General features: G+C 43.3%; 1 protein-coding gene across 1 annotated transcript in view; it reads right to left on the bottom strand.

Moving 5' to 3' along the window:
• The window catches only part of TMEM67 (transmembrane protein 67), an 81,680-nt gene that overhangs the window by 6,619 nt on the left and 51,345 nt on the right, over positions 1 to 23,716 (bottom strand). Inside the window, exons 17-24 of the mRNA XM_085847961.1 lie at positions 20,739 to 20,881; positions 18,597 to 18,737; positions 16,703 to 16,783; positions 16,293 to 16,409; positions 16,068 to 16,184; positions 14,871 to 14,972; positions 12,448 to 12,550; positions 7,447 to 7,589 (exon numbers count right to left, since the gene is read on the bottom strand). Of these exons, the coding sequence (XP_085704087.1) occupies positions 7,447 to 7,589; positions 12,448 to 12,550; positions 14,871 to 14,972; positions 16,068 to 16,184; positions 16,293 to 16,409; positions 16,703 to 16,783; positions 18,597 to 18,737; positions 20,739 to 20,881 (947 nt within the window). The remainder of the gene's footprint in view (positions 1 to 7,446; positions 7,590 to 12,447; positions 12,551 to 14,870; positions 14,973 to 16,067; positions 16,185 to 16,292; positions 16,410 to 16,702; positions 16,784 to 18,596; positions 18,738 to 20,738; positions 20,882 to 23,716) is intronic.

Here is a 23,716-nt window from a genome sequence, read left to right as displayed (position 1 = left end):
TCCGAAGCGTCGCCGGCCAGGCTCGCCAGAAGGGCCGCGACGAAGCCGGGCCACCGAGGCTGACCAAGCAGCCGTTCAAGCTACTCATCAAGCCGCCCAAGTGACTGGCGCGTTAGCGACACACCAGACCAAACAGACACCAAGGGACGCCAAGCCAAAGACCATCGAGTCGCCACTAGGGGCGGCCAGGTAACCTGACCGGCCTCTTGGAGCCCCTCGGTCAACCAGGCCTCCGAGTTTGAAATAAACTCCGAGCCCTATTCTTTTCTTTGATTTTGGATGAAAGTGTGGTGCCTTGTCTTCCTAAGTAGAACTGATTAAGTGCATGACTGTGTACATGATAGAATAGGCATCGGCTGTAGGCTTTGCTCGTGTCTCGTCCCCATCCCCCGATTCATTGACTGCATGCCTACTGAAAATAAATGCCCCATTGTTTGAATGTCAACTTGCTCGTTGCGTCACTTTCTGCCATTGACCGCCACGGTGCACTCGGGATGTTAACTGGCTATTAAAGCCGACAAACGTGATAATCTGGTCCGACGGGATTTGGCGAATTAAAACCGCTCGGCTTCGCACACGGAACGAGCATGCTTAAGCGGCTCGTTTTCGTACAGATCCCGTCGAGGTATAAACTCTCGGTATTTCTGTCCTCGCGAATAGTTAGGTATATCGACAAGTCAGCGATTGACCTTGTAGCGCGTGGACAGAATAATTGACGAGTTTATGATGCGTTAAGGCATCCGTGGCTGGATTCCGGGGTTGGTCCGGAAAGCCATGACTGGATTGCGGCCTTCGGTCGGCGCGTGACCGCGATTTGGCTAAAACGGTCATCCGAACGTGGCGGAAACTCATAACAATATATTAAATAGAAGTGAGGTTTAATCAAGCCAGTCAGAACGCACGGTAATTACATTACATAAGTTACTAAAAATTACGTTACGTAAAGATTTCCCCCTATCCCCACAGCTGCCCCCCCTCTTCCCACCCCTCAAAATCTCATCACACCTCCCCCTCTTCCCACCCCTCAATTTTAGTTCCTTCCTCCACCCGCTCCCATCTCCACAATACCTCTGTCCAGTCTCATCGTTCCCCTCTCCCCACCCCTCCTTTCTCCCTCCTCCCCCATGGCCATGCATGCTCTCATTGTCTTCCCTCTCCCTCAAAGCTTCCCTCTCATCCTCCCTCAGAAATCAACCACCTCCTCCCTCTTCAAAGCATACTGCTCTCTCTTCCCCTCCAAGCTTCCACCTCACTTACCTCAAAAGGTCCTCCCACACAACTTTCTCCCTCAATTCTACCCCCCTCACCCTTCTCTCTCAATTCTCCACCCTCATCCCTCCTTTTCAAATCTTCCCCCTCACTGCCCCTTCTCAAAGCTGTCCCCCCATTCACATCCACATAGCTTCCTCCTTCCCCACCCTCTCTCTCACAGCTCATTCCTCCATCTCCTCCAATCTCCCACTTCCCTTTGTCCCCTCTCTTATTACTCCCCACTGTTACTCATCCCTTCACCACCTAACCCTTTGTCCTCCTCCCCATCCGACCCTCTCCCCTCTGAGCATTAACTCTGAAAGAGCAAGAGACCCGTTCGCTCCTCTGAAGCGTCGCCGGCCAGGCTCGCCAGAAAGGGGCCGCGCCGAAGCCGGGCCACCGAGGCCGACCAAGCAGCTGTTCAAGCTGCTCATCAAGCCGCCCAAGTGACTGGTGCGTTTGCGACACACCGGACCAAACAGAGACACTAAGGGTCGCCAATCCGAAGACCATCGAGTCACCACCAGGGGCGGCCAGGTAACCTGCCCAGCCTCACCCCAAACCCACCTCCTTCAAAGCTCTTCTGCAATCTGTCATCAACTGTCAATAACTCTCACTACCTCCACATCCCCTCCCTCTCACGACCCACTCCTCCACTCCCCTCCCCTGCACCCAAAACATCCTCTCCTCTCTCTTATTTAACAGTGTGGACCTCAAACATCAAGGGCCTTCGCTCTCACCTGACTGATCTCTCCGTACAGGTTGCCACTGACAAACCCGACATACTCTGCTTTACAGAAACTTTCCTTCTCAAAGACATCTCTGACTCCTTAGTTTATCTCCCTGGTTACTCCCTCCTCCGGTATGATCGTCCTGAGCATCATCCTGGTGGTGGAGATGCTCTCTTTATCAAAAACTCTTTCTCACTCTCCATGCACTGCCCTCACTCCTGCACACCCCCAGGAATACCTCTGGCTACGGCTTCCCCTCCACTCCCAACTCTTGTTTATCTGTGTGTTGTACCATCCACCAAACAGTAATGCCTCAATTTACATCTCGCTTACCGAAAGCATGGATCAACTTCTATCCACTCATCCAAACTCTTTCTTCCTCATATGCGGTGACTTCAATTGTCATCATGCCAGCTGGCTGGGTGTGGGTACCTCCCTTACCTGTCATGGCACTTCAGCAAAGACTGCGACTCATTGGAACTGACACAATCTGTCAACTTCCCAACCCGGATATCAGCCAACGGTACTCCATCTATTCTGCATTTGATTTTGACCAATTTCCCACAAAATGTATGCTGTTCTTCTGCTCCAATCTGTTCATCTGACCAAATGCTTGCCAAAGTAGACATCTCTTTGGCTGTTATTAGAGAACCACCTCAGCGCCGACAAGTCTGGCATTTCACTCAGACCGAATGGTAGGGTCTTCAAGCAGCCATCAAACTTCGAGACTGGTCTCTTATTTGTACTCTCACCAACATCAATGCATCCTGGGAATTTTTTCAAAGAAATTTGCTCAATCTCATGCACAGATTTATCCCCTCTTGTTTTCAGTTGTCCTACCCTATCTCCCGCCCATGGTATACTGAAACTTGTGGCGACGCAGTTGACCTAAAACAACATGCATTCGCCTCATGGAAGGCAAATCCTACTGAAGGCAATCTCAGTTCCTTCCACAAAGCTCGGAACAAGTGTGTATCTACCCTCAGGAGAGCCAGGAAACAACATCTATCTATAATTCCAGCAATCTGTGTGTGTGTGTGTGTGTGTGTGTGTGTGTGTGTGTGTGTGTGTGTGTGTGTGTGTGTGTGTGTGTGTGTGTGTCTGTTTCTCGACAACCACTGGTCCGATCTAATTGAAACTTGCCAGCCCAGGTCGAAAAACCAGTTAAAACCAGTACACATTTTCAACTGTTCTCTATTGGTTCTAATTGGTCTTTAACTGGTCTCTATTGGTTTCAACTGGTACCAGTTAAATTCAGTCAGAATTCCAATTTCCCAGTTGAAAAAACCAGTAGCTCATATTTGTACCAGTTAAAGTCTTACTGGTTCCAGTTGATACCAGTTGCAATGTACTGGTCCCAGTTGATACCAGTTGCAATGTACTGGTCTCCCAGTTGATACCAGTTACAATGTACTGGTCCCAGTTGATACCAGTTAGTTAAATACAATTGTATTTCAACTGGTAATATATCACTCTATTCCAATTTCCATATTAAAACCAGTAAGAAACCAACTGGCTTTACTGGTACCAGTTGGCTACTGGTTTTCAACTGGTACCAGTTGACCAGTAAGCTACTGGTCTTTACTGGTTTTTTGACCTGGGAGGTATATTGCTGGGGACCTGAGGATGTGCCTTTTCAAGGTTTGATATTAATCGGACAAGTGCTTCCCAAGTTATGGCCATTTATTTATCAAACCGATGACAAGACACGTTGTTGCGTGGGCGTGGCCGATGGGGAAGGGAAGCTCAGCCGCGTTCGCCATTACGGGTTACAACATACGGACTTTCGGATAGTGATGACTTAGTGTATTCTAATAATTTCTCGATTTCTTATGCGCATTTATAGATAAACACAATGCCCCAAGTTATGATCGTTTTCATATTAGACAGTGCATAAATTCCGGTAACATCAGAATGCTGGTGTGCTCTGAACCAGGAAGTAAAATTTTTTCTCTCTTCTCTTCTCTTTTTGTTTTTCCTTGCCACGACATTGCGAAAAGGTAAAATACTTTGGCGCTAATTGAATAATTGGGTATTAAAACTAAATTGCGAATAATCGTAACTGTGAATAATATGCGAACTTCTGGGTCACGCACGTCCGGGCACGCGAGAGTGAAGAAACGGCCTGTGTGGTTGTTGTTTGTTGCTCAGGGTTTGAATATTTATTTAATTTAATTTTTTTTTACGGGCACGTACTAGTCTTTCTAATCTCGACTGAACTTTCAAACCTGTCTCCCTCCTCCAAATCCTGGTGACCTCTAGTTAAGTCTGTTTCTGGTGTATATTCCCCCTCCATCCCCTCCTTTACCTCAAATGGCTGCACAGCTGACACTGCACATGAAAAGGCTGAATGCCTAAACTCTGTGTTTGCTGCTAAATCTTGTGTCCCAAACCCATCACTTTCTGTACCCTCCTTACCCAGTCGCACCCAGCTGTTCCTGGACTCTATTCTTTTCTCCTGACAAAGTGGATAGCTTGCTGTCAAACCTCAACTCAGCTTCTGCAACTGGTCCAGACAGCATCAGCTCACGTGTTCTAAAAACCTGCTCTGCTGCTCTTGCTCACCCTCTCTCTGTTCTATTCACCCTCTCATTAACTTAAGGTCATCTGTCATCTGCTTGGTAATCAGCAAACATTACCACTCTGCATAAAAAGGTGCAAAAACAGATCCTTGCAATGACAGACCAATCAGGCTTCTCCCAATCATCAGCAAGGTCATGGAATCCATCATCACTTCCAACATCAAATTCTTCCTTTTCTCCAATGGCTTGATTTCCGACCATCAATTTGGATTTAAACCAGCTCACTCAACCCTGGACATGCTGCTTCTGCTTTCCCAAAAATGGATGGATGTCCTAAATGCTAAACATGAAATCAGAGCCATCTCCCTAGAAATATTGTGAGCTTTCGATACGTTCTGACACTCCACTCTGCTCACCAAACTCTCTTCTTTTGTTATCCAACGCAATCTTCACTCATGGTTCGTGGACTTCCTCTCCTGTTGCAGCCAATGTGTGGCTCTTAATGGAATTCTCTCATCTCCTCTTCCCATCCAGGCTAGAGTTCCTCAAGGTAGTGTTCTTGGCCCTGTGCTTTTTCTGGTTTTCATCAATGATCTCTCAGATTCTTTGGAAAATCCTCTTTATCTCTTTGCCAATGCCTCCACCCTGCCATACCATCTCTCAATTCTCTCATCCCTCTGATTGGCAGGCAGCAGCTTCTTCTCTCTCTGCAGACCTAGATAAAATAACAAAGTGGTCAAACATTGGAACATGTCTTTCAATCCTGACAAATCTCACACTCTCACGATGTGTCTCCAAAAGGACCATCTGGAAAACTCCCCAATCTACTTTCTCAAAAATCCTCCTCGAAGAAGTCCTTTCATTCAAGCTTCTAGGTCTCACTATCTGCCATAATCTTTTCTGGGAAAGCCACATTTCCAACTTGGCCTCCAAAGCCAGTCGCCGACTGGGCAACCTCCGTCATGCAAAGTCCTTCTTTGGCACACCTGAGCTCCTGACCACATACAAAGCTTCCATCCGCAGTCTGATGGAGTACTGCTCTCCCCTCTGGGGTGGTGCTCCTGCCTCGCACCAAGCTCAACTTCACGCTGTGGAAACCAAGGCTTTTAGGGTCATTGGTATCTCTCACGATGAAGCTGTCTTTCAGTCTCTCACTCTCTCACTAGAGGCAGGTCAGTGGTCTTTCTGTCTTCGACCGTCTCCTCTCCGGCCTTGCCCCCCTCCGCCCCCCTCTCTGTGATCTGTCTCTCTTACATTTCCGCAGAGCGCTCAAGGTCCGCCAAAAATCCCCTTCTCGTGAAACTGCCAAAATAAAGAATCACTGCTCACCTTCACTCTTTCATTCATCTTTTTTTTTTCCTGCCTCTGGAACAAACTCCCACACTCTCTTCAATCCCACTCCTCCCTCCAGGTGTTCTAAACAGCTGTTCACCACCATCTTTTATCTTCCCCCATCCAAAACTATAATCTTTTCTACCCCCGTTAATCCACCCCAAACCCACCTCCTTCAAATTCCCTGTTTTCTTTCCTGAAAGTCCCTGTAGTACCATCCTGTTTACCCCGTGTTCCCCACCCCATCCCTCTCCCTTCCACAGATCTTTTATTGTCTCTGTTCCCCACTAATTTGTGCTTCCCTCTTCTGCCCCTCTTGTCTCCTGCCTTGTTGTATGTTTCTGTGTATTAGCTCTTGCACAAGCCTCGAAGTGGTATATATATATATATATATATATATATATATATATATATATATATATATATATATATATATATATATATATATATATATATATATATATATATATATATATATATATATATATATATATATATATATATATATATATAAAAAAACATAGCGTTACGTAGTTTTTGAGCGGCCCCATATTGGGGTTAAACAATCCATGACCCGTGACCATGTGACGAATCATCTCGTTCTGATAAAGCCATAGTGGAGGTTGACGAGGATAAGAGGTGTTGAGTTAATATTTTATTAGCATAGCAAATGTGTTTCCCAATCATGCTGTTCATCTTTTAAGAGTGCTTTAAATGCGCATTTCCCAGTCGGCAAGTTACCGGATTTTGTCACAAGTTGTGAGCATACTGCGGTCATTCTTGTTATTTTGTGGTTCTTCCAAATATGGTTGTCTTCTTTAAAATGATATTAATCACATAATGTAAGAGCTGAAAGGATAGCTGAGATGTATGCACACTCAACTCTGAGCTCTCGAGCCAGGCACCCAGACTAAATGATATGGCCGCCATCTTGAGCCAAAGATATCAGGCCTGTAGACCTCTGGTGATTATATACTGTCCGAGTTTGTTGTGTCAGATTCCAATTGGCTTTGTTCGGGTCGAGTGTTATTCACGATGAGGGATCAAGCCTGGATTGGAATCTCAGCCCATCTATAAACTGTCATCATGGTGTTTCGCAGGCAGGGTGATTCATCAGTGTGTGTGTGTGTGTGTGTGTGTGTGTGTGTGTGTGTGTGTGTGTGTGTGTGTGTGTGTGTGTGTGTGTGTGTGTGTGTGTGTGTGTGTGTGTGTGTGTGTGTGTGTGTGTGTGTGTGCTGTCCCTCAGATAGACATTAAACTGGGAGTCCATTCTGCCAGCATCAGTTGCAAGACGTTAAACATCCTACAGTGTCCTTCACAAAGAGTAGGTGAGCTATCTCCAGCACCATGAATAAATTACAAATCCCTGCACCCTCAGTCGAGTATCCTGCATTAGAGTGGTGACCTGTCTGGGATTACAAACATAGCCAAGAAACTGTGTCTGTAGAACCGATGCTCTGAATGTAAAGCATAGTACAAGAGTACGAGTACATAATGTAGTTAGTACCACTGTATGAGTACCGCATATCTATTGTTTGATGTCATTGTCAGATATGGACATTTTGGTACCCAATACAGAAAGAGCCAGTAAGAGTGCAAAAATAACTTACAGCTTGCATGAAGTATGTTATGACAGCAGCCAGAACGAGATCTTGCGAAGCCAGGTCCACCACACAGAAGAGCAACATTTCGAAAAGGAGCAGAGTAGAGGAATGACCGTAGCAAAGTACACGGCTGAATGAGTGCCTTGGATCTAGTTCACACAGTAAACGAAGAACGAGTAATATCCCAATAGCTCATTTGGACCTTCGATTGTTCTGGAAGTCAAGTTATGCTTTCAGTTTAAAAATTATCCCCATAAACAATGAGATCATGGAGGATTTAAACTTCAAACCGAGCTTTACAAACATTGTGAACCTTCCATTTGCTGAGGTTTTAAGTGGCAGGAAGCAGAGCACTCATCCCCACACCACCCTTTTAAACAGTGCCTATAGAAAGTCTACACCCTCTTAAAAAAATTTCTCCTTTTGTTACCTGATATTAAATTAAATTAAATTGCATTAAATCAGACTTTTTCCATCTTTATTGACACATCGTAACCCACAACTTCCAAGTGAAAAATAAATTCTACAAATTTCAGAAAATTAACTAGAAATACAAAACTAGAATATCTTGGTTGGATAAGTGTCCATCCCCCTGAGTTAATACTTGGGAGCACCTTTGACAGCAATTACAGTTGTGATTCTGTTGGGATGGGTCTTTACCAATTTTGCATACCTTGATTGGACAATATTTTCCAATTCTTCTGCACAAAACTGTTCAAGCTCAGTCAAGTTGCGTGGGGAGCATTGATAGACAGAAATCTTCAAGTCATGCCACAGATTTTCGATTGGATTTAGGTTAGGACTCTGATTAGGAAACTCAAGGATATTTATCTTTTTGGTCCTTAGCCACCCCACTGTAGCTTCAGCTGTGTGCTTCGGGTGGTCGTCATGCTGAAAGGTGAACTTCCGTTCCAACTTCAGCTTTTTTGCAGAGGGCAGCAGATGTTCCTCTTGGATTTTTCTGCATTTTTCTCCATCTATTTTCCCTTCTGTCCTGACAAGTGCCCCAGTCCCTGCTGATGAGAAACATCCCCATAACATGATGCTGCCACCACCATGCTTCACAGAAGGGATGGTGTTATTTGGTTGATGTGCTGTGTTGGGTTTGCACCAAACATAACGTTTTGCATTTATGCCAAAAAGTTCCATCTTGGTTTCATCAGACCACAAAACGTTTTGCCACATGGCTTCAGAATCTTTGGAGTGTTTTTTTCCATTCCTCAAATGGGACTCAAGGTGGGCTTTTTTGAGTAATGGCTGCCTTCTTGCCCCCTACCATACAGACCAGACTTGTGGAGTGCTTGGGATATTGTTGTCACATGCACACAGTGACCAGTCATTGTCATAAAGGCATGTAGCTCTTTCAAAGTCACCATTGGCCTCTTGATGGCCTCTCTCATCAGTCTCCTTCTTGTTGGGTCATCCATTTTGGAGGGACGGTCTGATCGAGGCAGGGTATTTGTGGTACCGTACTCCTTACACTTCTTTGTGATTGTCTTGACTGTGCTCCAAGTGATATTTAAGGCATTTGAAATATTTTTATACCCATCCTCTGATCTGTGCCTTTCCACAACTTTATCCAGGAGGTATTTTGAAAGCTCCTTAGTACTTAAGGTTGAGTCTTTATTGTGAAATGCACTGCCCAGTAGAGAAAACTTACAGGAACAGCTGATTTTATTCTGAAATAATCAGAATCACTACAATTTAACGCAGGTGGAGGCAAATTAACTTGGTGTGTGATTTTGAAGGTGATTGGTTACACCTGAGCTAATTTACAATTGGTATTATGAGCGGGTGGACACTTATCCAACCAATATATTCCACTTTATTTTTTTTTTAAATTAAGTTTCTGTAATTTGAAAATTTGTTTTTCACTTGGAAGTTGTGGGTTACGATGTATAAATAAAGGTGGAAAAAGTCTTATTTAATGTAATTTATTTAATTCCAGGCAATAAGGCAACAAAAAGTGCAAATTTAGAAATGGGGTGTAGACTTTCTATCGGCACTGTATAGCTGTTTACTAAGTCCGTGCACCCTCGGACAATCAATTTTTCTTCAGCAAAAAAAGAAATGGGATAGGATGTTGGGGGTATTGTTGTATTAGGCAACCTCAGAAGAAGTCATCTACTGTACTTCTTTAATATTAATGGGGTTGAAGAGTGTAACATAAAAGAGTGAAGGAAGGATTGGTAGGACAGACAAAAGGAGATTGTGAACGCTAAGGAGTATATGGTGTCAAAAATCCTGCATCTAAGATACATAAAAGCCAATTTGTTATTGGACCATGTATGTGTGGATGGGACAACTGGCCCATCTCCACCCACAATTTGAACCTGAAAAAAACTAATACGGCTGCTATTTTATGAAGCCGCATTGGCTGCAGGCTTTGGGTGTCAACCCACGGCCCAGTGCAAGTGAAATTAGCCAAGCTATATAACCACAATCTGTTACATATGTACATAAGCAATATGCATGTTTTTACTTCATGTTTGTACCCCAGGTTATTTTTTTTATTATTTTCGGGAGCAATCATGGCAGCGGTCTGTGGCCTATACACTGCCCAAATAAAGGGATGAGCAATTTGCTCAATAAATGAAGGTTTTTGTATGTAATCTCGGTTTTAGCCAGAGTTTTCAAGGCTGAATAGTGTAAAAATACAGAAGAGTCGCCTGTCATTTTGATGGGCTTTTCTGCTAGTTATGTAATAGCAGACGTTCCCCAACCCTAAAATATTCGAGTTCAGCTGAATTAATTTGTACACAAATACTTGGTTTATGATTTTAAAAATGGCTTTAAGAGAAACCAAAATCAAACTCTGAAAATTATATTGTCAATGTGATATTGTTTTTTCTTTTCTACAAGATTGAGATACATAGAAGAGTATGATGAAGGGTGGTATTGTCTGGAAAGTCGGGTAGTGGTGTAACTCATGGAAATAATAAGCAAGGGATGAATGAAGAGGAAAAGAGGAGAGAGAGAGGAGGGAAGATAACACTACAACTTGCAAGTAAGAAGGTTGGGTTACAAAGGATTAATGGGGGTAATAAAGAGTGTGAGCAAGTATGGGGGATGACATGAATTGGCAGTGCACTGCCTACTTTTGAAGCCTTTGAGAGAAGAGTGGAAAACCACAGGTTCTGAAAGGTGGTTCCACAAATGGGAGAAGAAAAGAACAAAGAGTTGAGGTGGGCAGTCTGTGATGTATGCAACATCTAGACATCACCGTGAGAAATCTACAAAAAACGGATATACTCTGCGTACACGTCACTTCCAGGTCGAGGCCGACTCAGTCGACATCGTGCTTTCATGATGTTGAATAAAAGCCTTTTTAATCCATCTGAATTAGCGTTCTCTTGAAGAACCAATACACAGTCAGCCTGGATTTCAGAAATTTAACCAGGATGGAGTTACTGGAATAATTTGTGCTTTCTGAAGTCGGGGAGGGTCAAACTGGTGAGAGAGCAGAGGGAGCTAAAGAAGGGGGTCCATCAACTTGCCTGTGATGTGAGTTCGGCAGACATTGTGTTTCAACCTCATCACAGGATATTCCACTAATGTTGAGAGTTTTAGATTCCACAGAATTCAAGATCAAGAGACAGATGTGATGCTGCGGCCCCAGTCCAAAGGGGACAGCAGTACTCCATTTAGCTGAAGACAAAGGCATTGTAGACTGGAATTAGCTCTGATTTTGCAAGGAAAAACATGGAACAATGGGGAAACCCAGTCTGCAGCTGGTTTTAGTGGCCAGCTTTGCTATATGAGCAGCCCAGAAGAGGCCACATCTGACAGTTAAGCAAGTTGCAAGAGACTGAAATTCTTCCAGTAGTTGACCATGCGAATAGATAGGTGGGTTCATTTGACGATCATTCCATTGTGTCAGGGTGAGACTGTTGAGATTTTCCAGGATTAAAAGACATGTTCCATTTATCAGACAAGCATCTAATCATTTCCAGATTATCAGAGGAGAGAGAAGGAGCTGCTCTCTGCCCATCAATGAATGGCATGGGGTGTTCACTTTAATCTTCAAGAAAAGCAAATGCAACTTTGGTGAATTTACCAGAAATTTCTGTGAAGGCAACCAAGTTTTTTGTTGGCAGTTGCTGATTGGCTGTGAAATATTGATATCACATGTTTATGAACAGCTGCTCCCTGTTTATCCAATGTGTTTTCATGTGTGTGCTTTCATCATCTTTTGGGACATTTTGTAACGAATAGGCATTGCCACACATTATTTATGAGTGACTGTTCGGCAATGTATTGTATTTAGTTGATGGTTAACACGTGTATATTTATGATTCAATATGCAACAAATTTTGATGATATATGACTAACATTTGTTGGGGAGAAATATGAATGGTAAGAGTTGAGGAGATTAAAAAAGCTGACTATTAATATTTTAACTATATTGTAAGCCATATCGAAAGTTTGCGAGAGTTAGGGGAAGTTATTGCTGCTTCTGGATATCGAAAGATCGTGCACTATCCGATCAGTTTCTGGCTTCCTATAGATACACAATAGAACAATCTCATGTGCACAAGTGAATGAATAAGGAATCTTCTTCTTCATTCACTTGTGCTTGTGAAGGCCAGTGTCAATCTGCATTGGTGGACAGGTAGAACAATAGATGAAATCAACAGGACATTGAGGTATGCTAACTGCAGTGGGAAGTAAGAAGAAGTTGTTGTGTCTGGTGTTAACCCTTTGTCAGAGGAAAATATTTCATCCATCATACTTACGAGTGGTTCCCGAGAGGGAGGGGCTTTTGGGAATGTTTGAGCTCAAGCTATGTTCATAAGTGGCAGGGTACAGAGAGAAGAGCCAATCACTATTTGCTTTGCCATGTCCAGTTCTGTCCCAGTGTATTCGTGTATCGCTTTGTGTTTTATCTTTCAAATAAACGGAAGTTTAAATTAGCTCAACTGCTGGTTGAATATCGATCAATCAAAGAACCTTAGGCTTTGTAAAAGACATCTTTGTGTTTGAGTGTGTAAAAGTTGTATTGCATACCATTGTAGAACAAGCTCTTGTCCAGTGGTTCTTGGATCTCCATGTCCAACACCTTCTCCAGTGTAGTTTTATCTCGTACAATATAATCCATATCCTTGTAAGCCTGGGAAGGGCAATATAGGAATTAACACGAAATGTTTGGGTTGATGTGCACAAAGCAATGCTTGTACACAGTCCCTGACCGAGTTTTGTTTTAATATCAATTTATTTTGTTAAATAGCAACCTTTACATGCAAGACCAAATTTAATAACATACTGTTGTGGTTGACGAAATTCGCAAACCACCATTCAGGTCCCCTAGGTGAGATATCTCTGTAAGTATATGTGTAGTTAGGCCCAAACCCGTTGTTTCGAGGGAATAAATGTCATTCAGTCGGGCTGCGACTCTTCAGGATAGCCGTTTTTCTTTTACTATCTTTATTTTGGACCAGCCGCCATTACTACCACCACCAACCACGTCTCAACAGCCATCACACAACAACCACCAACCACAACGCCGCTTCACAACAACCACCAACCACAACGCCGCTTCGCAACAACAACCACCAACCACAACGCCACTTCACAACAACAACCACCAACCACAACGCCGCTTCACAACAACAGCCACGACCTTTACCGTCACAACTCGCCACCATCGCATCCCCACCATTCTCGCGCCACTTGTGGGCACCGATACTGGACTCGTGTAGGGCGCGCACCGAGCAGCGTGTTCAGAAACATCACAGACTTTCCGAGAAAAACGGATCAAAAACGACTCACGCCCACTTCTGTTCCGTCCTATCGGTGAGCTGGGGCGAATTGGCCCCGCCTCCAGGGCGTTGGAGTGAGGACGCTATATGCAAATTCATGGATCAAAAAGCATTCACGCCCACTTTTCCTCGGTCCAATGGGGAGCCAGTTAGAGAGGTGAAGGGTCGGAGGCAGAGGGTCAAAGGTGAAGGAGCGAAGCCACGGGGCTTATATAAACGGCTGCGTTCGTCAGTAAAAAAAGTTGAGAGTGGTGCGTTGGAACGAGTTGTCGGTGGAGCTGGGAAGAAGAGTCAGAGTTCGGAGAGTAAGAGTGGGCAGTTCAGTTGGCAGTTGTGGGTTCGGAGGGGAGAAGTCAAGAGTGAAGAGTTGGGACGAGCCAAGAGAGAAGACGGAGAGGGCGATTAGACGGAGCTGTGGAGAGGTGGCGGCGGTGAAGGCGGACGAGGGGGTGCTTGCGTCGGTGCCGGGAGCTGCAGAGGGAGAGGCCGGCGGCGCGACCGAGGTCGAGGTGGAGACGCTCGTCGCGGGACCCGAGACAGGGTGATATCCTCCTCCCCCCCCCCCGAGCATCAACAACCCCCCTCCTGTTTCCCCCCGCGCTGAGATAGTGCGACAAGGGGGCCCCTTTCCCACCCCCTACCAGACACTGTCCGTGAGGCCCGCGGAGTTGAGGCGCCACCGCCACTTTGCGTCTCATCATCAGACGGTAGGCCCGACACGGTCTCGGCCCCAGGCCCGCCTCAGCCTGGAGGGTGGTTCTTTTCTTTTGCTTTGGGTATACGTTTTGTCGGCGCCGTCTGTGAAGTAAAATTGTATAAGTGTTGCCGTGTGCTCGGTAGTCGGATAGCTCTGCATTGTCTTCTTCTTTTATATTTGCTTTTTGTGTAATATTGTGTTTCTTCTCCTTTTACATGTGCTTTTGGTGTAATTGTATATGTGTGCTTCCCGTTCATCGCGAAATAAATGTGAGTTATGTTGAACTGTTTTCCCGCTTCGCTTCGTCTTTTCTTTCATTGAATCTCCATCTTGCTTCACGTAAAGGGTTGGTCGTGGGCTAAAACGCCCGATAATTAATCGAACCGTCGAGGCCGACGAATAACACCGCTCGGTTATCCCGATAGTACGGAACGGGTCGCTTAAAGTGGCCCGTGTCCGAAGTCGACCTGCGGCGAGGTGCGATCGCCCGGTCTACCCTCCGTGTGGGTACTTAGGTAGGTCGAATTTGGCGAGCAACCCTATCCCACGCGGGGGCCGATTGGCACGATCGTGGTGAGACCGAAAGGTCCACCCGTGACTAGTTCCCGGCGTTAGTCCGAGAGGGTCACGACTGGATTGTCCGTCCGGTGGGCGACGTGCCGCGATTCGAGTTACGTGGCCGTCCGCACGCCGGCGGGCGCGAATCCGCAACAATACTGTATTGGTCGAAAGATATGGAAACATTCCTGGAAATATTAGTAATCCTTGTGCAATAATTTTTTTATTATTGTTTTATAATTGTGTGCTTCTGAAGACGAGATGACATCTATTTTGGTCACATATTAATCATGGACAACAATAATGAGAAATAACGGATTCACAGTTTTTGTAATAAAACTAAACAAACCATTTTCACAAAATTGGAAATCAAGCTGACAGCATTTTGCAGACATTCGTTTGTATGTATGACTCACATGATCAATGAAGGCCGAAAGGAAACGGTTCATTATGTGGTAAGATTGAATATTCTGTTCCACTACCCCAAGAGCCTGTCCATTCAACCTGGCAGGTACGACCTGTAACACATACATCGCACCCCTTTCAATCTGGAAAAATGGTACATGCTCTTAGAAATAACAAGCAACGCATATCTTGACACCAAAATAATAACCATTTGATTTGTCAGCTCACTCTCCCCATACATTCACCTGACCAAACCACACACACACACACACACACACACACACACACACACACACACACACACACACACACACACACACACACACACACACACACACACACACACACACACACACACACACACACACACACACACACACACACACACCACTTAACATTGGGCACTTGACATGATGCCTGCAGTCACAGATGAAGACGACTAAGTGGTCAAAATGGTGGACCTGAGAATTGCCTATTATGTTTTCTTAAGATCGAGGCTCAAGGAAAAGTAAGGTGACAGAGGGTATGAACTGTGTAAGCCTCCAAATCTCATGCAGACATCCCAACCTGCTCTGTCCTCATCATGCCCTTTTGCACCATCGGTCCACTGGACTTTGTTTCCTTTTCACTCGATAAGGGAGAGAAAGTGCTGTCCAGCTTTGACACTGCTTCGACTATGGGCCCAGATAGCATCAGCACCCATGTTATAAAAATCCTACTCTGCCATCGTTGCTTCCTATGTATCTGCCCTATTCAGTTTCCTTCTCCCCCCCCCCTCCAACCCCTCCTCCAATCAGCCAGTCAGCTCTGGAGTCAGCAATCATCACTCCTGTCTGCAAAAAAGATGCAAAATGTGGAGGGGGGTGTGTGTGTGTGTGTGTGTGTGTGTGTGTGTGTGTGTGTGTGTGTGTGTGTGTGTGTGTGTGTGTGTGTGTGTGTGTGTGTGTGTGTGTGTATGTATGTGTATGGGTAGAGTGACCTGACAAATTAAATGGTCAGTCATAGAATTGTAAGAAAAAGAAAAACCTTGAAAATGTAATTTTGTGGAGGGTTATTGGGGCTTCACAACTTAATGAGAATCAATCAGAAAGTTGCATAAAGGAAAGAAAGTCGCAGACAGTAGCAGAAAGTAGCATTAATATCCATATTTTAGGCACCACTAGCACACACAATTATCAACCCAATCAAACAAAACTTCATAGAAATACCACGGCAGGTGTTTGGTTTATGGCTTCAAAGCGTCTTCGCATGTTGATGCTGGTGGCCACTTCAAATGTTTGGACATCAGCGTTGGGCAGCAGGCCCCTACAGCTGCATCGGTTCTCCTGCACAAGGAAAGATGTGTTCAAAGCCACAGACAATTGTTTGGACATCATAAGAGATGTCTGTGTCAACCTTCTGTTTATACTATTATTGGTGATTTATATACATACCTCCTCCTTTTTGAGATTTGTGTACATCTCGTCGATGCTGGCATCACCACGGCCATGAACAGAGCGCCCATGAATGTAATAGCCAAAGTTGCAATGTGAAAAGATCAGGACTGAGACCTACACACAACACGGTCTCAATTTGCATTTTTTTTCTCTTGGCAATGAAGAAAGGCTCTGGAGTTTGCATTCAAACGTATGCTCAAACATAGTCTTTAAAGTTCCAAGGCAAGCATTCAGAACACTGCTACAACAACTTCGTCCATCATTAGGATCATGAGAATGTCCTCTTCCCTACCTCCCCGTTATCCAAAATTTCTGAACCTCTGCATCCCCGAACAGAGCACAATCATAATCTTTCTTCAACGAGTGCCCGGCTTTGTTCTTTCTCATTAGGTGTGGGATAAACTTACATTACTCATGGAGCAGAGATCTACAAACTGCCTGATCTTGTCCTCTATGAAACGTTCATAGCACAGTGAGTGCAACCCAATCTGTGAAACAACAACAACAACAACAACAACAACAACAGATATCCTGGAGATGAAATCATCTCAGCCTTCTGACCACAGAATGTGAATATATGACAAACACAAACATACAAATAATTGGACCATTCAAAAGAAAATTGTTCAGTTGAGGATAGATCTTTTGAAAACGTAAAGTACAACAGATACTTTCCATTGTTTGCAGAAAAGAATACAGAAAACATAATCTTTTCATTTGTCTTGGCTCATGAAAGATCTAATTCATGATGTGATTAATGCAAGCATCAAAATGGTTGAGGTTTGCATCACAGTTTCAGATTGCATTTTAAAGGTTTTGCAAAGAAATTCTCCGTTGGTATCACACAAGTTGCTTATCCACCATACTGCGAGTTAAACTTACCAATGCATTATCATTCATTCATTTTGATCATGTGAATATTGCTTAGGGCGGATGTTGGTCTTCTTTGTGTGCAGCCTATGGCTGCTGGTTGCGTCATTGGATGAAGGCGTGGCTATGCTGTTGATGCAATGCCCCTATTAGCAGTACACTGGTACTCATTATGCTGACCTCAGAAGGATGACAGGCTGAGTCAATCGCACCTAGTGTTAATTCAATGGTAGATCGGGCTCAAATTCAGGACCCTAAGATCCCAAGCCAGCCACCCTAACTGCTAAGCCAACACCAGGCGAGCTTAGTGTGGATGACATGGCAGCTTTATTTCATTCTCACCGAGACAGCAGAGATTGCAAACGAAATAAGGGGAATTGGAAACAAGTTGATGCGGCTCTGGTCATGCTTCTCTGGTGGTGGTGTCTGTTGGGATAAAGTCACATTCCTGACATTTAGCATGTTAAGTTTTTTTTCTTCTTATCCATTATAGTTGCGTTGAGATGCGACTGAGATTTGTCAGTCACATTACACGATTGGTTTAGAGCGGCCAGAAAGTGACATGTCTGCTCAAGTAAAGGAAGCAGCTAACAGCACACGATTGGCCAACTGCTCTCACCCTCGCTTTGTGCAAGTTACGAGTTTGGCATTGAGCAGTTTCCTTGTGCTTCATTGGGTCTTAAGTGAACAATAAGTGATTTTTACCTTTGCAACCAGAGGTGGACAGGGATGTTTTCACCCCTGTTTGCTTGTCTGAGTAGGATATCTCAAAAGTTGTGGATGGATCTGGACGAAATTTGGTGGACAAGTTGGGTGTGTGAAAACGATGAATTGGTTTGATTTTGGTGAAGATCCAGATCCGGATCCGGATACTAGAATTTTTTAAGTGATTCTTCACCATTGAGAAATATGGCCAAAAATGAGATATATAGCACGATATGTCAAAATATTGTGGACGAGTTATGCCAAAACTATGTGGATAAGTTGGTTAGGTGACAAAAAACAAGCCAATTTGATTTTATGTCCAGATCCAGATCCGGCCTGCCAGTGGGATACAACACATAAACTGTTCTGCCTGGAGGAGGGTATGCGCTTTATCAAGTGCCTGTTCTAGATAAGCTATGGAAACAGTCCTGACCGGTCAAAGGAGTCCTTATATGCTCTCAATGGGGTATGTGAATAGCAATGACATCAACAACAAGGATGCCTGAGGTAGTTTCAACTTGACAACAAACTGTCATCCTGTTGCTTTGGGGGTAGGGTGTTGTACCAAGGAGCAAGCCATTCTTTAAAAAAAAAAAAATTGGTTAAATGTCCTAAATACTCACATTTGTCCATTAGAAAATGATGATGAAAACTATACCAAAAGATGGAATGATAATCAATATTTGTATGAATAAAAACCCCAAGTGCTGACTTTTTTATTTTTACCTGAAGGAACCCCAAGACAATCCAGACTGATGTACAGACACCGAAACGCAGGATGCGACTCCAGCATGCTGCGTCAGTGTCAAGTGGGGGAAGTAATGATGGTGTGGGTTCCCTGAGTGCTAAGTTTTCAAATCCGATGACCTGTATAGCACAGAATCGAAAAACATAAACAAACGATTGAATCAAAAATTAATTTGATCCTTCCTTGAGCAAGTATTGCTAGAAAAACTCTCTCTCTGTGTCTCTGTCTGTCTGTCTGTCTGTCTGTCTGTCTGTCTCTCTCTCTGAGCATGTGCATGTGTGAGTGGAGTGTGTATGGCATCAGGCCCATGGATTTTGACCTAGTTGCCAGAATGAATAGTGTTGGTTTGAAAACCTTTTGATGGCTTTGCATGACCATATGCTTTGGTCTTTGGGCTCTTAATAAGGTACGTGTGTTTAGCTTTGTCTCAATGTTTTGACATTGTGAACCTTTAATTGTTTAAAACTGAATTTCCCAATGGAGGAATTCATGTCAAGGCCAAAGTGTTGAAAATATACAATGGAATACCAGTCTTCATGAAAGCTATGGTGTTGGTTTACAGAGACAAACAAGATAAACAATTCTCAAATAAAAGTTGATAAGAACATATTTAATGCCATGGGAAAGTTGTTGCAACTGAAACACAATCACCCTTTATCAGAACCAAAAAAACTTCTGTTTTTTTAACGCTGGCAAAGGGCTACCCCTTGAAATGTCAGCCAGACCTTGTTTCCTAACGTACCATTATTAACCTATCATTGATAAAATACCTTTTGAAATTTTGAAATGCTTCTTTAAATTTCCCCTGAGGGAAGTGGTTGTTAATTTTTTTGGAAAGATCTCTCGGTCGCTCTTTCTTTATTCCTACATAAATGTTTCACTTACCTTTCTCTAAACTTGGAATGATTTCACGAATTTTTTTGTTGGACTATTATTCAGAGTTTTGGTAATTTGAGTAGTAGTTTGAGTAATCAGACTCAGTCGGTGGTGTAATGGTTATAACGTCCACTCTGAGTCGAGCAGGTCAGAGGTTCAAACCCCAGCTGAGTCATACCAAAGACAAAAAATGTATTGGTTTGCATAGAGTGGTCTTCTTTTCTCGATGCTCAGCATTTAAAAGGACAACAGCATGGATAATCCCCATGGGTTGGCACCCATGGAGAGGAGGAGATTCCTCCTTGGGAAACGCCCTGCTGAGTGTGGTGAGAAAGGTAGCGCCATTGTTGTGATGTCGCTGGTACCCAGATTGCCTCAGGAAGTGACGGAACTTCCTCCAAGCTCAGTGGCTGTTTATCTTATTAACAGTCTTGTGCTGTGTCTTGTGCATTTGTCTGTGTGTGGCAGCTCCACTATGAGCCTTAAATCCTGTTAAAAAAAGGCCTAATGGGAAACCCTTATTCAGGAACAGTTGGACAAATCTGTGTTCAACTTTAACGGATGTCCGCTATTTTATGAGTTTGTTTAATGTAGCTAGAACTCAATAAATGTTGATATTTTAATCCTTTCAATATGATCTTGTACTTAAAAAGAGTGATCTACATAGAATCAAACTAAAATGATTTGATCTTCATAATTTTTATATAGTTCTTCAACAATCTCTACTTTATGACCATATTTATGTTAAAACCATTTATCCTCCTTTTGACCCTCACATGTTCAGATTCCACAATGGATGGATGTCCTGCACGGCAAACAAGAATTAAGACAGTTTCAGTGAACATTTGCCATGTTTTCATAAATATCTGGAACATAGACCCGCTCAAGTATCTTTCTGCCAGTGGCACAAATAACAAACTGAGTTTCTTCACGCTCACATGGCACAAGGGTACCTTCAACCATCCTCCCATGACTGCTTGTATCCCACAAGATCATATGATAGATGATGTTTTTACAATACATCAACCTTTCATTTCCTTTTGGCAAATTCTTTATTCTACTTTCACTTTGTGTCATAGTTTTACACTTTAACAACAGAAAAGGGGGGGTGGGGGTGGAAGGGAAGAATCTAGATTGAATTCAGGAATATTCAGACAATGACTGTCTTGATGAAGTTTAAAATTGTGAAATGATTGTGTGCATTGAATAGAAGAAAGTAAAAAGGTTTCACGACGAAATTCTACCTGAAGAAAGAAAATGGTTAAGAGGATGTGCAATGCTGGGCTGAGTTTCCTTATTGTCTGCAGCTCGATCCATTCATTCGCCACAAAGTAGGTGCGCCAGATGCTTATGGTTGACTTGGCTCTTGCACCCTCACTCATGGAGGCTGGATAAGAGGGACAAAAAAGAATGTTAAATCTGGTACAACAAGGACAGTCCTCTTTGGATACCTGCATAAGTGTCTGCTTAATTCCAAACAAATAAAATTGAGTCCTTTGAGAAGAGAGTACAGTGTAATATCATGACAAAATGGTGTTTGATGATGACAATCGGAACTTTCATGTATATTTTATGGAACTACAGCGGTAGTAGATGTCTCAAATATAACCATGGGATAGTATTTGGCAACTGAAATGTCATCTTTGTCTTGTTTTTGATGATGTGCAGCTACAAAAGATAACCCTAACATCTTGGACATAAGATCTCCATCTAGTCTCTTTGTTTTTTGTTTTTTTTAGTCTCTTGTCCAGTCTAGCTCACCTTGCTCTCTCAACCCTTAAATCCTCCAAAGCTTCTCCAGGACAATGCATTCTTCCTGTAATCTTATCCTGGTTAAACTCCCAATATCCAGGCTTTCTCCATTCTCCCGTTTGTGGAACCATCTTCCTGAGACTATTCAATGGCACTCTCCCCTTCAGGCTATCATACAGTCAGCCACCCACTTATGTTCTCCCCCTCCCTATCCATGGCATTTTGTAATCCCATTAACCTGACCTATAACCAAACTCTGTTATTCTGTTTTCTCTTCTCCATTTTCCATGTCATTCATTACTTTGCTTGTGTCCAACTGGAGGTCCACTGTCAGTATGTTGCCTTTTTAGCTCACCTGGAACAGATTAGGTGAGCTTATGGGATGGTGCGTCATTCGCCCATAAACACTTGTATTGCAACTTCTCAGAAACTGCTGATGGGATTGTGACCAAACTTGACTAAAATTATCTTTGGTGAAGTAGAACTAAAGTTTGTTCATGACATCCTCCACTTTGACCTATAAATAGGTCATCGTAAGGTTTAAAGGTCCCAAAAGTATTTGAATTTTGATCGAGTTTGGCTGCCATTTTTGATTACAGCAAAACCTTTAAAAATCAACTTCTCTGAAACTGCTTAACTGATTGATGCAAAACTTTAAATTTGAGATCGACTTCCCGTGGGAAACATTTGCTAACAATGATGTCATCAGTCACATGGTATGGCAGCTATATTGAATCAAAGAACCACAAGCGGAAACCCTTTTCTACCCCTGCTAATCCACCCCAAACCCACCTCCTTCAAATTCCCTGCTTTCCTTTAATGAAAGTCCCTGTCATGTAAGGACCTGAAAGTCCCTGGAGTGTCCATCTTGTTTACCCTGTGTACCCCACCCCATCCCTCTCCCTTCCACAGATCTCCTCATGTTTCTGTTCTACACTGATTTTTCCGTCCCTCTTGTCTCCTGTTCTACTTGCCATACGTTCTATGTGTTAGCTCTCATATGAGCTTCGACAGTGTATACAAAAAAAAAAAAAACTTTAAAATTTATCTTTTCTGAAACTGCCTAACCGATCAATGTGAAACTTAAAATATATGATTGACCACCTCTGGGAACTTATGATTAAAATAAGCTGATCTGAAACAGTATGGCTGCCAGTGACACCATCACATAGAAAGTGGGCAATATCTAAAAAAAGAAAAGAAAAGAATTTCGACACCTTGGAGTTGCACCTTATCAAATAGGATTAATTTTGACACAAAAGGAAGGGACATCATCCAACCAGAAGTGGGCAATATCTCAAAAACTAAAGGCCCAGTCACACCTTGACGTTTTAGCCAACGTATGCCGATTTTTGAAAATTTTTTCTAAAACGCTGGCACACGTTGAATACGTTATGGGTAAGTTTTGATAACATTGAGAGCACGCTGAAAAACACTGCCATACATCGTTGTACGCTGGCTTTAAACGTTGTACTTTTCGGTTGTCCTCAAATTTTTGCATGCTTGAAATTTCACGACGTATGCCGGCGTATGACTCACACGTTCCGCTACGCTGGCCACAAGTTGTATGCACGGTCTGCGATCGTTGACAGACGTCAACACATGCTACTTGTAAGTTAATCATAAGTTGAGACATGCCGAGGTAATGTTTAGCGTACCCGAAACTTATTTCTAACCTATGATTAACATGTTGTTGGCACGTTACGCGATCGTTGCCACACGTCGACAGACGTTACTTTTAAGTTACTCATAGGCTGAAAGACGTCGGTATAATGGATCGTCCTTGCGTCAGCGTCCACGGCCACGGCCAGGACACTTATTTGCAGCATTCTTCAAACTTTTCTTCGGCATGACGAGGATGTTCACACTTCGATGTCTAGCTTGGCTATGATTCCAATTGTCCATCGGCAGTGTCTATTTAAAATAGTTGAGTTTGAGCGTTTTAATACGTTCAGAAGAATCGCTTCAAATTTCCAAACCCCAGCGTCAAAAAACAAAGGTGAGTGACAGCAATTTAAATCGTTCATTGTAAACAATGAAAATAGTTGAGTGGTACCGTTTAAAAGTCGTTGAGTGTAAAAAGAATCCAATTGTTGAGCGCAAGCGTCTACTTTCAATAGTGGAGTTTAAGCGATTTTGCACGTTCAATAGAAACGATTAAAATTTCCGAGCGCCAGCGTCAAAAAACAAAGGCGAGTGACAGCAATTTAAATCGTTCATTGTAAACAATGAAAATAGCTGAGTGGTACCATTTAAAAGTCGTTGAGTGTAAAAAAAAATCCAATTGTTGAGCGCAAGCGTCTACTTTCAATAGTGGAGATGCAGCCATTTAAATCGTTGAGTGGCAGCCTATGAATAGCAAACCCCACGTCACCGGCAAAGATAAACTGCCGCACGATATGGATAAGTTAGGCTATCGTTGGGCATATTTGGTGAACGCCGGCTACACGATAATTATTCGTTGGTATAC

This window comes from Eptatretus burgeri, chromosome 11 (assembly GCF_056783735.1).
Source record: "Eptatretus burgeri isolate ZD-2024b chromosome 11, Ebu_testis_v1, whole genome shotgun sequence".
Taxonomy (NCBI): domain Eukaryota; kingdom Metazoa; phylum Chordata; class Myxini; order Myxiniformes; family Myxinidae; genus Eptatretus; species Eptatretus burgeri.
The sequence above is the reverse complement of the archived record's forward strand: the minus strand, read 5'-3'. Positions and strand labels throughout refer to the sequence as shown.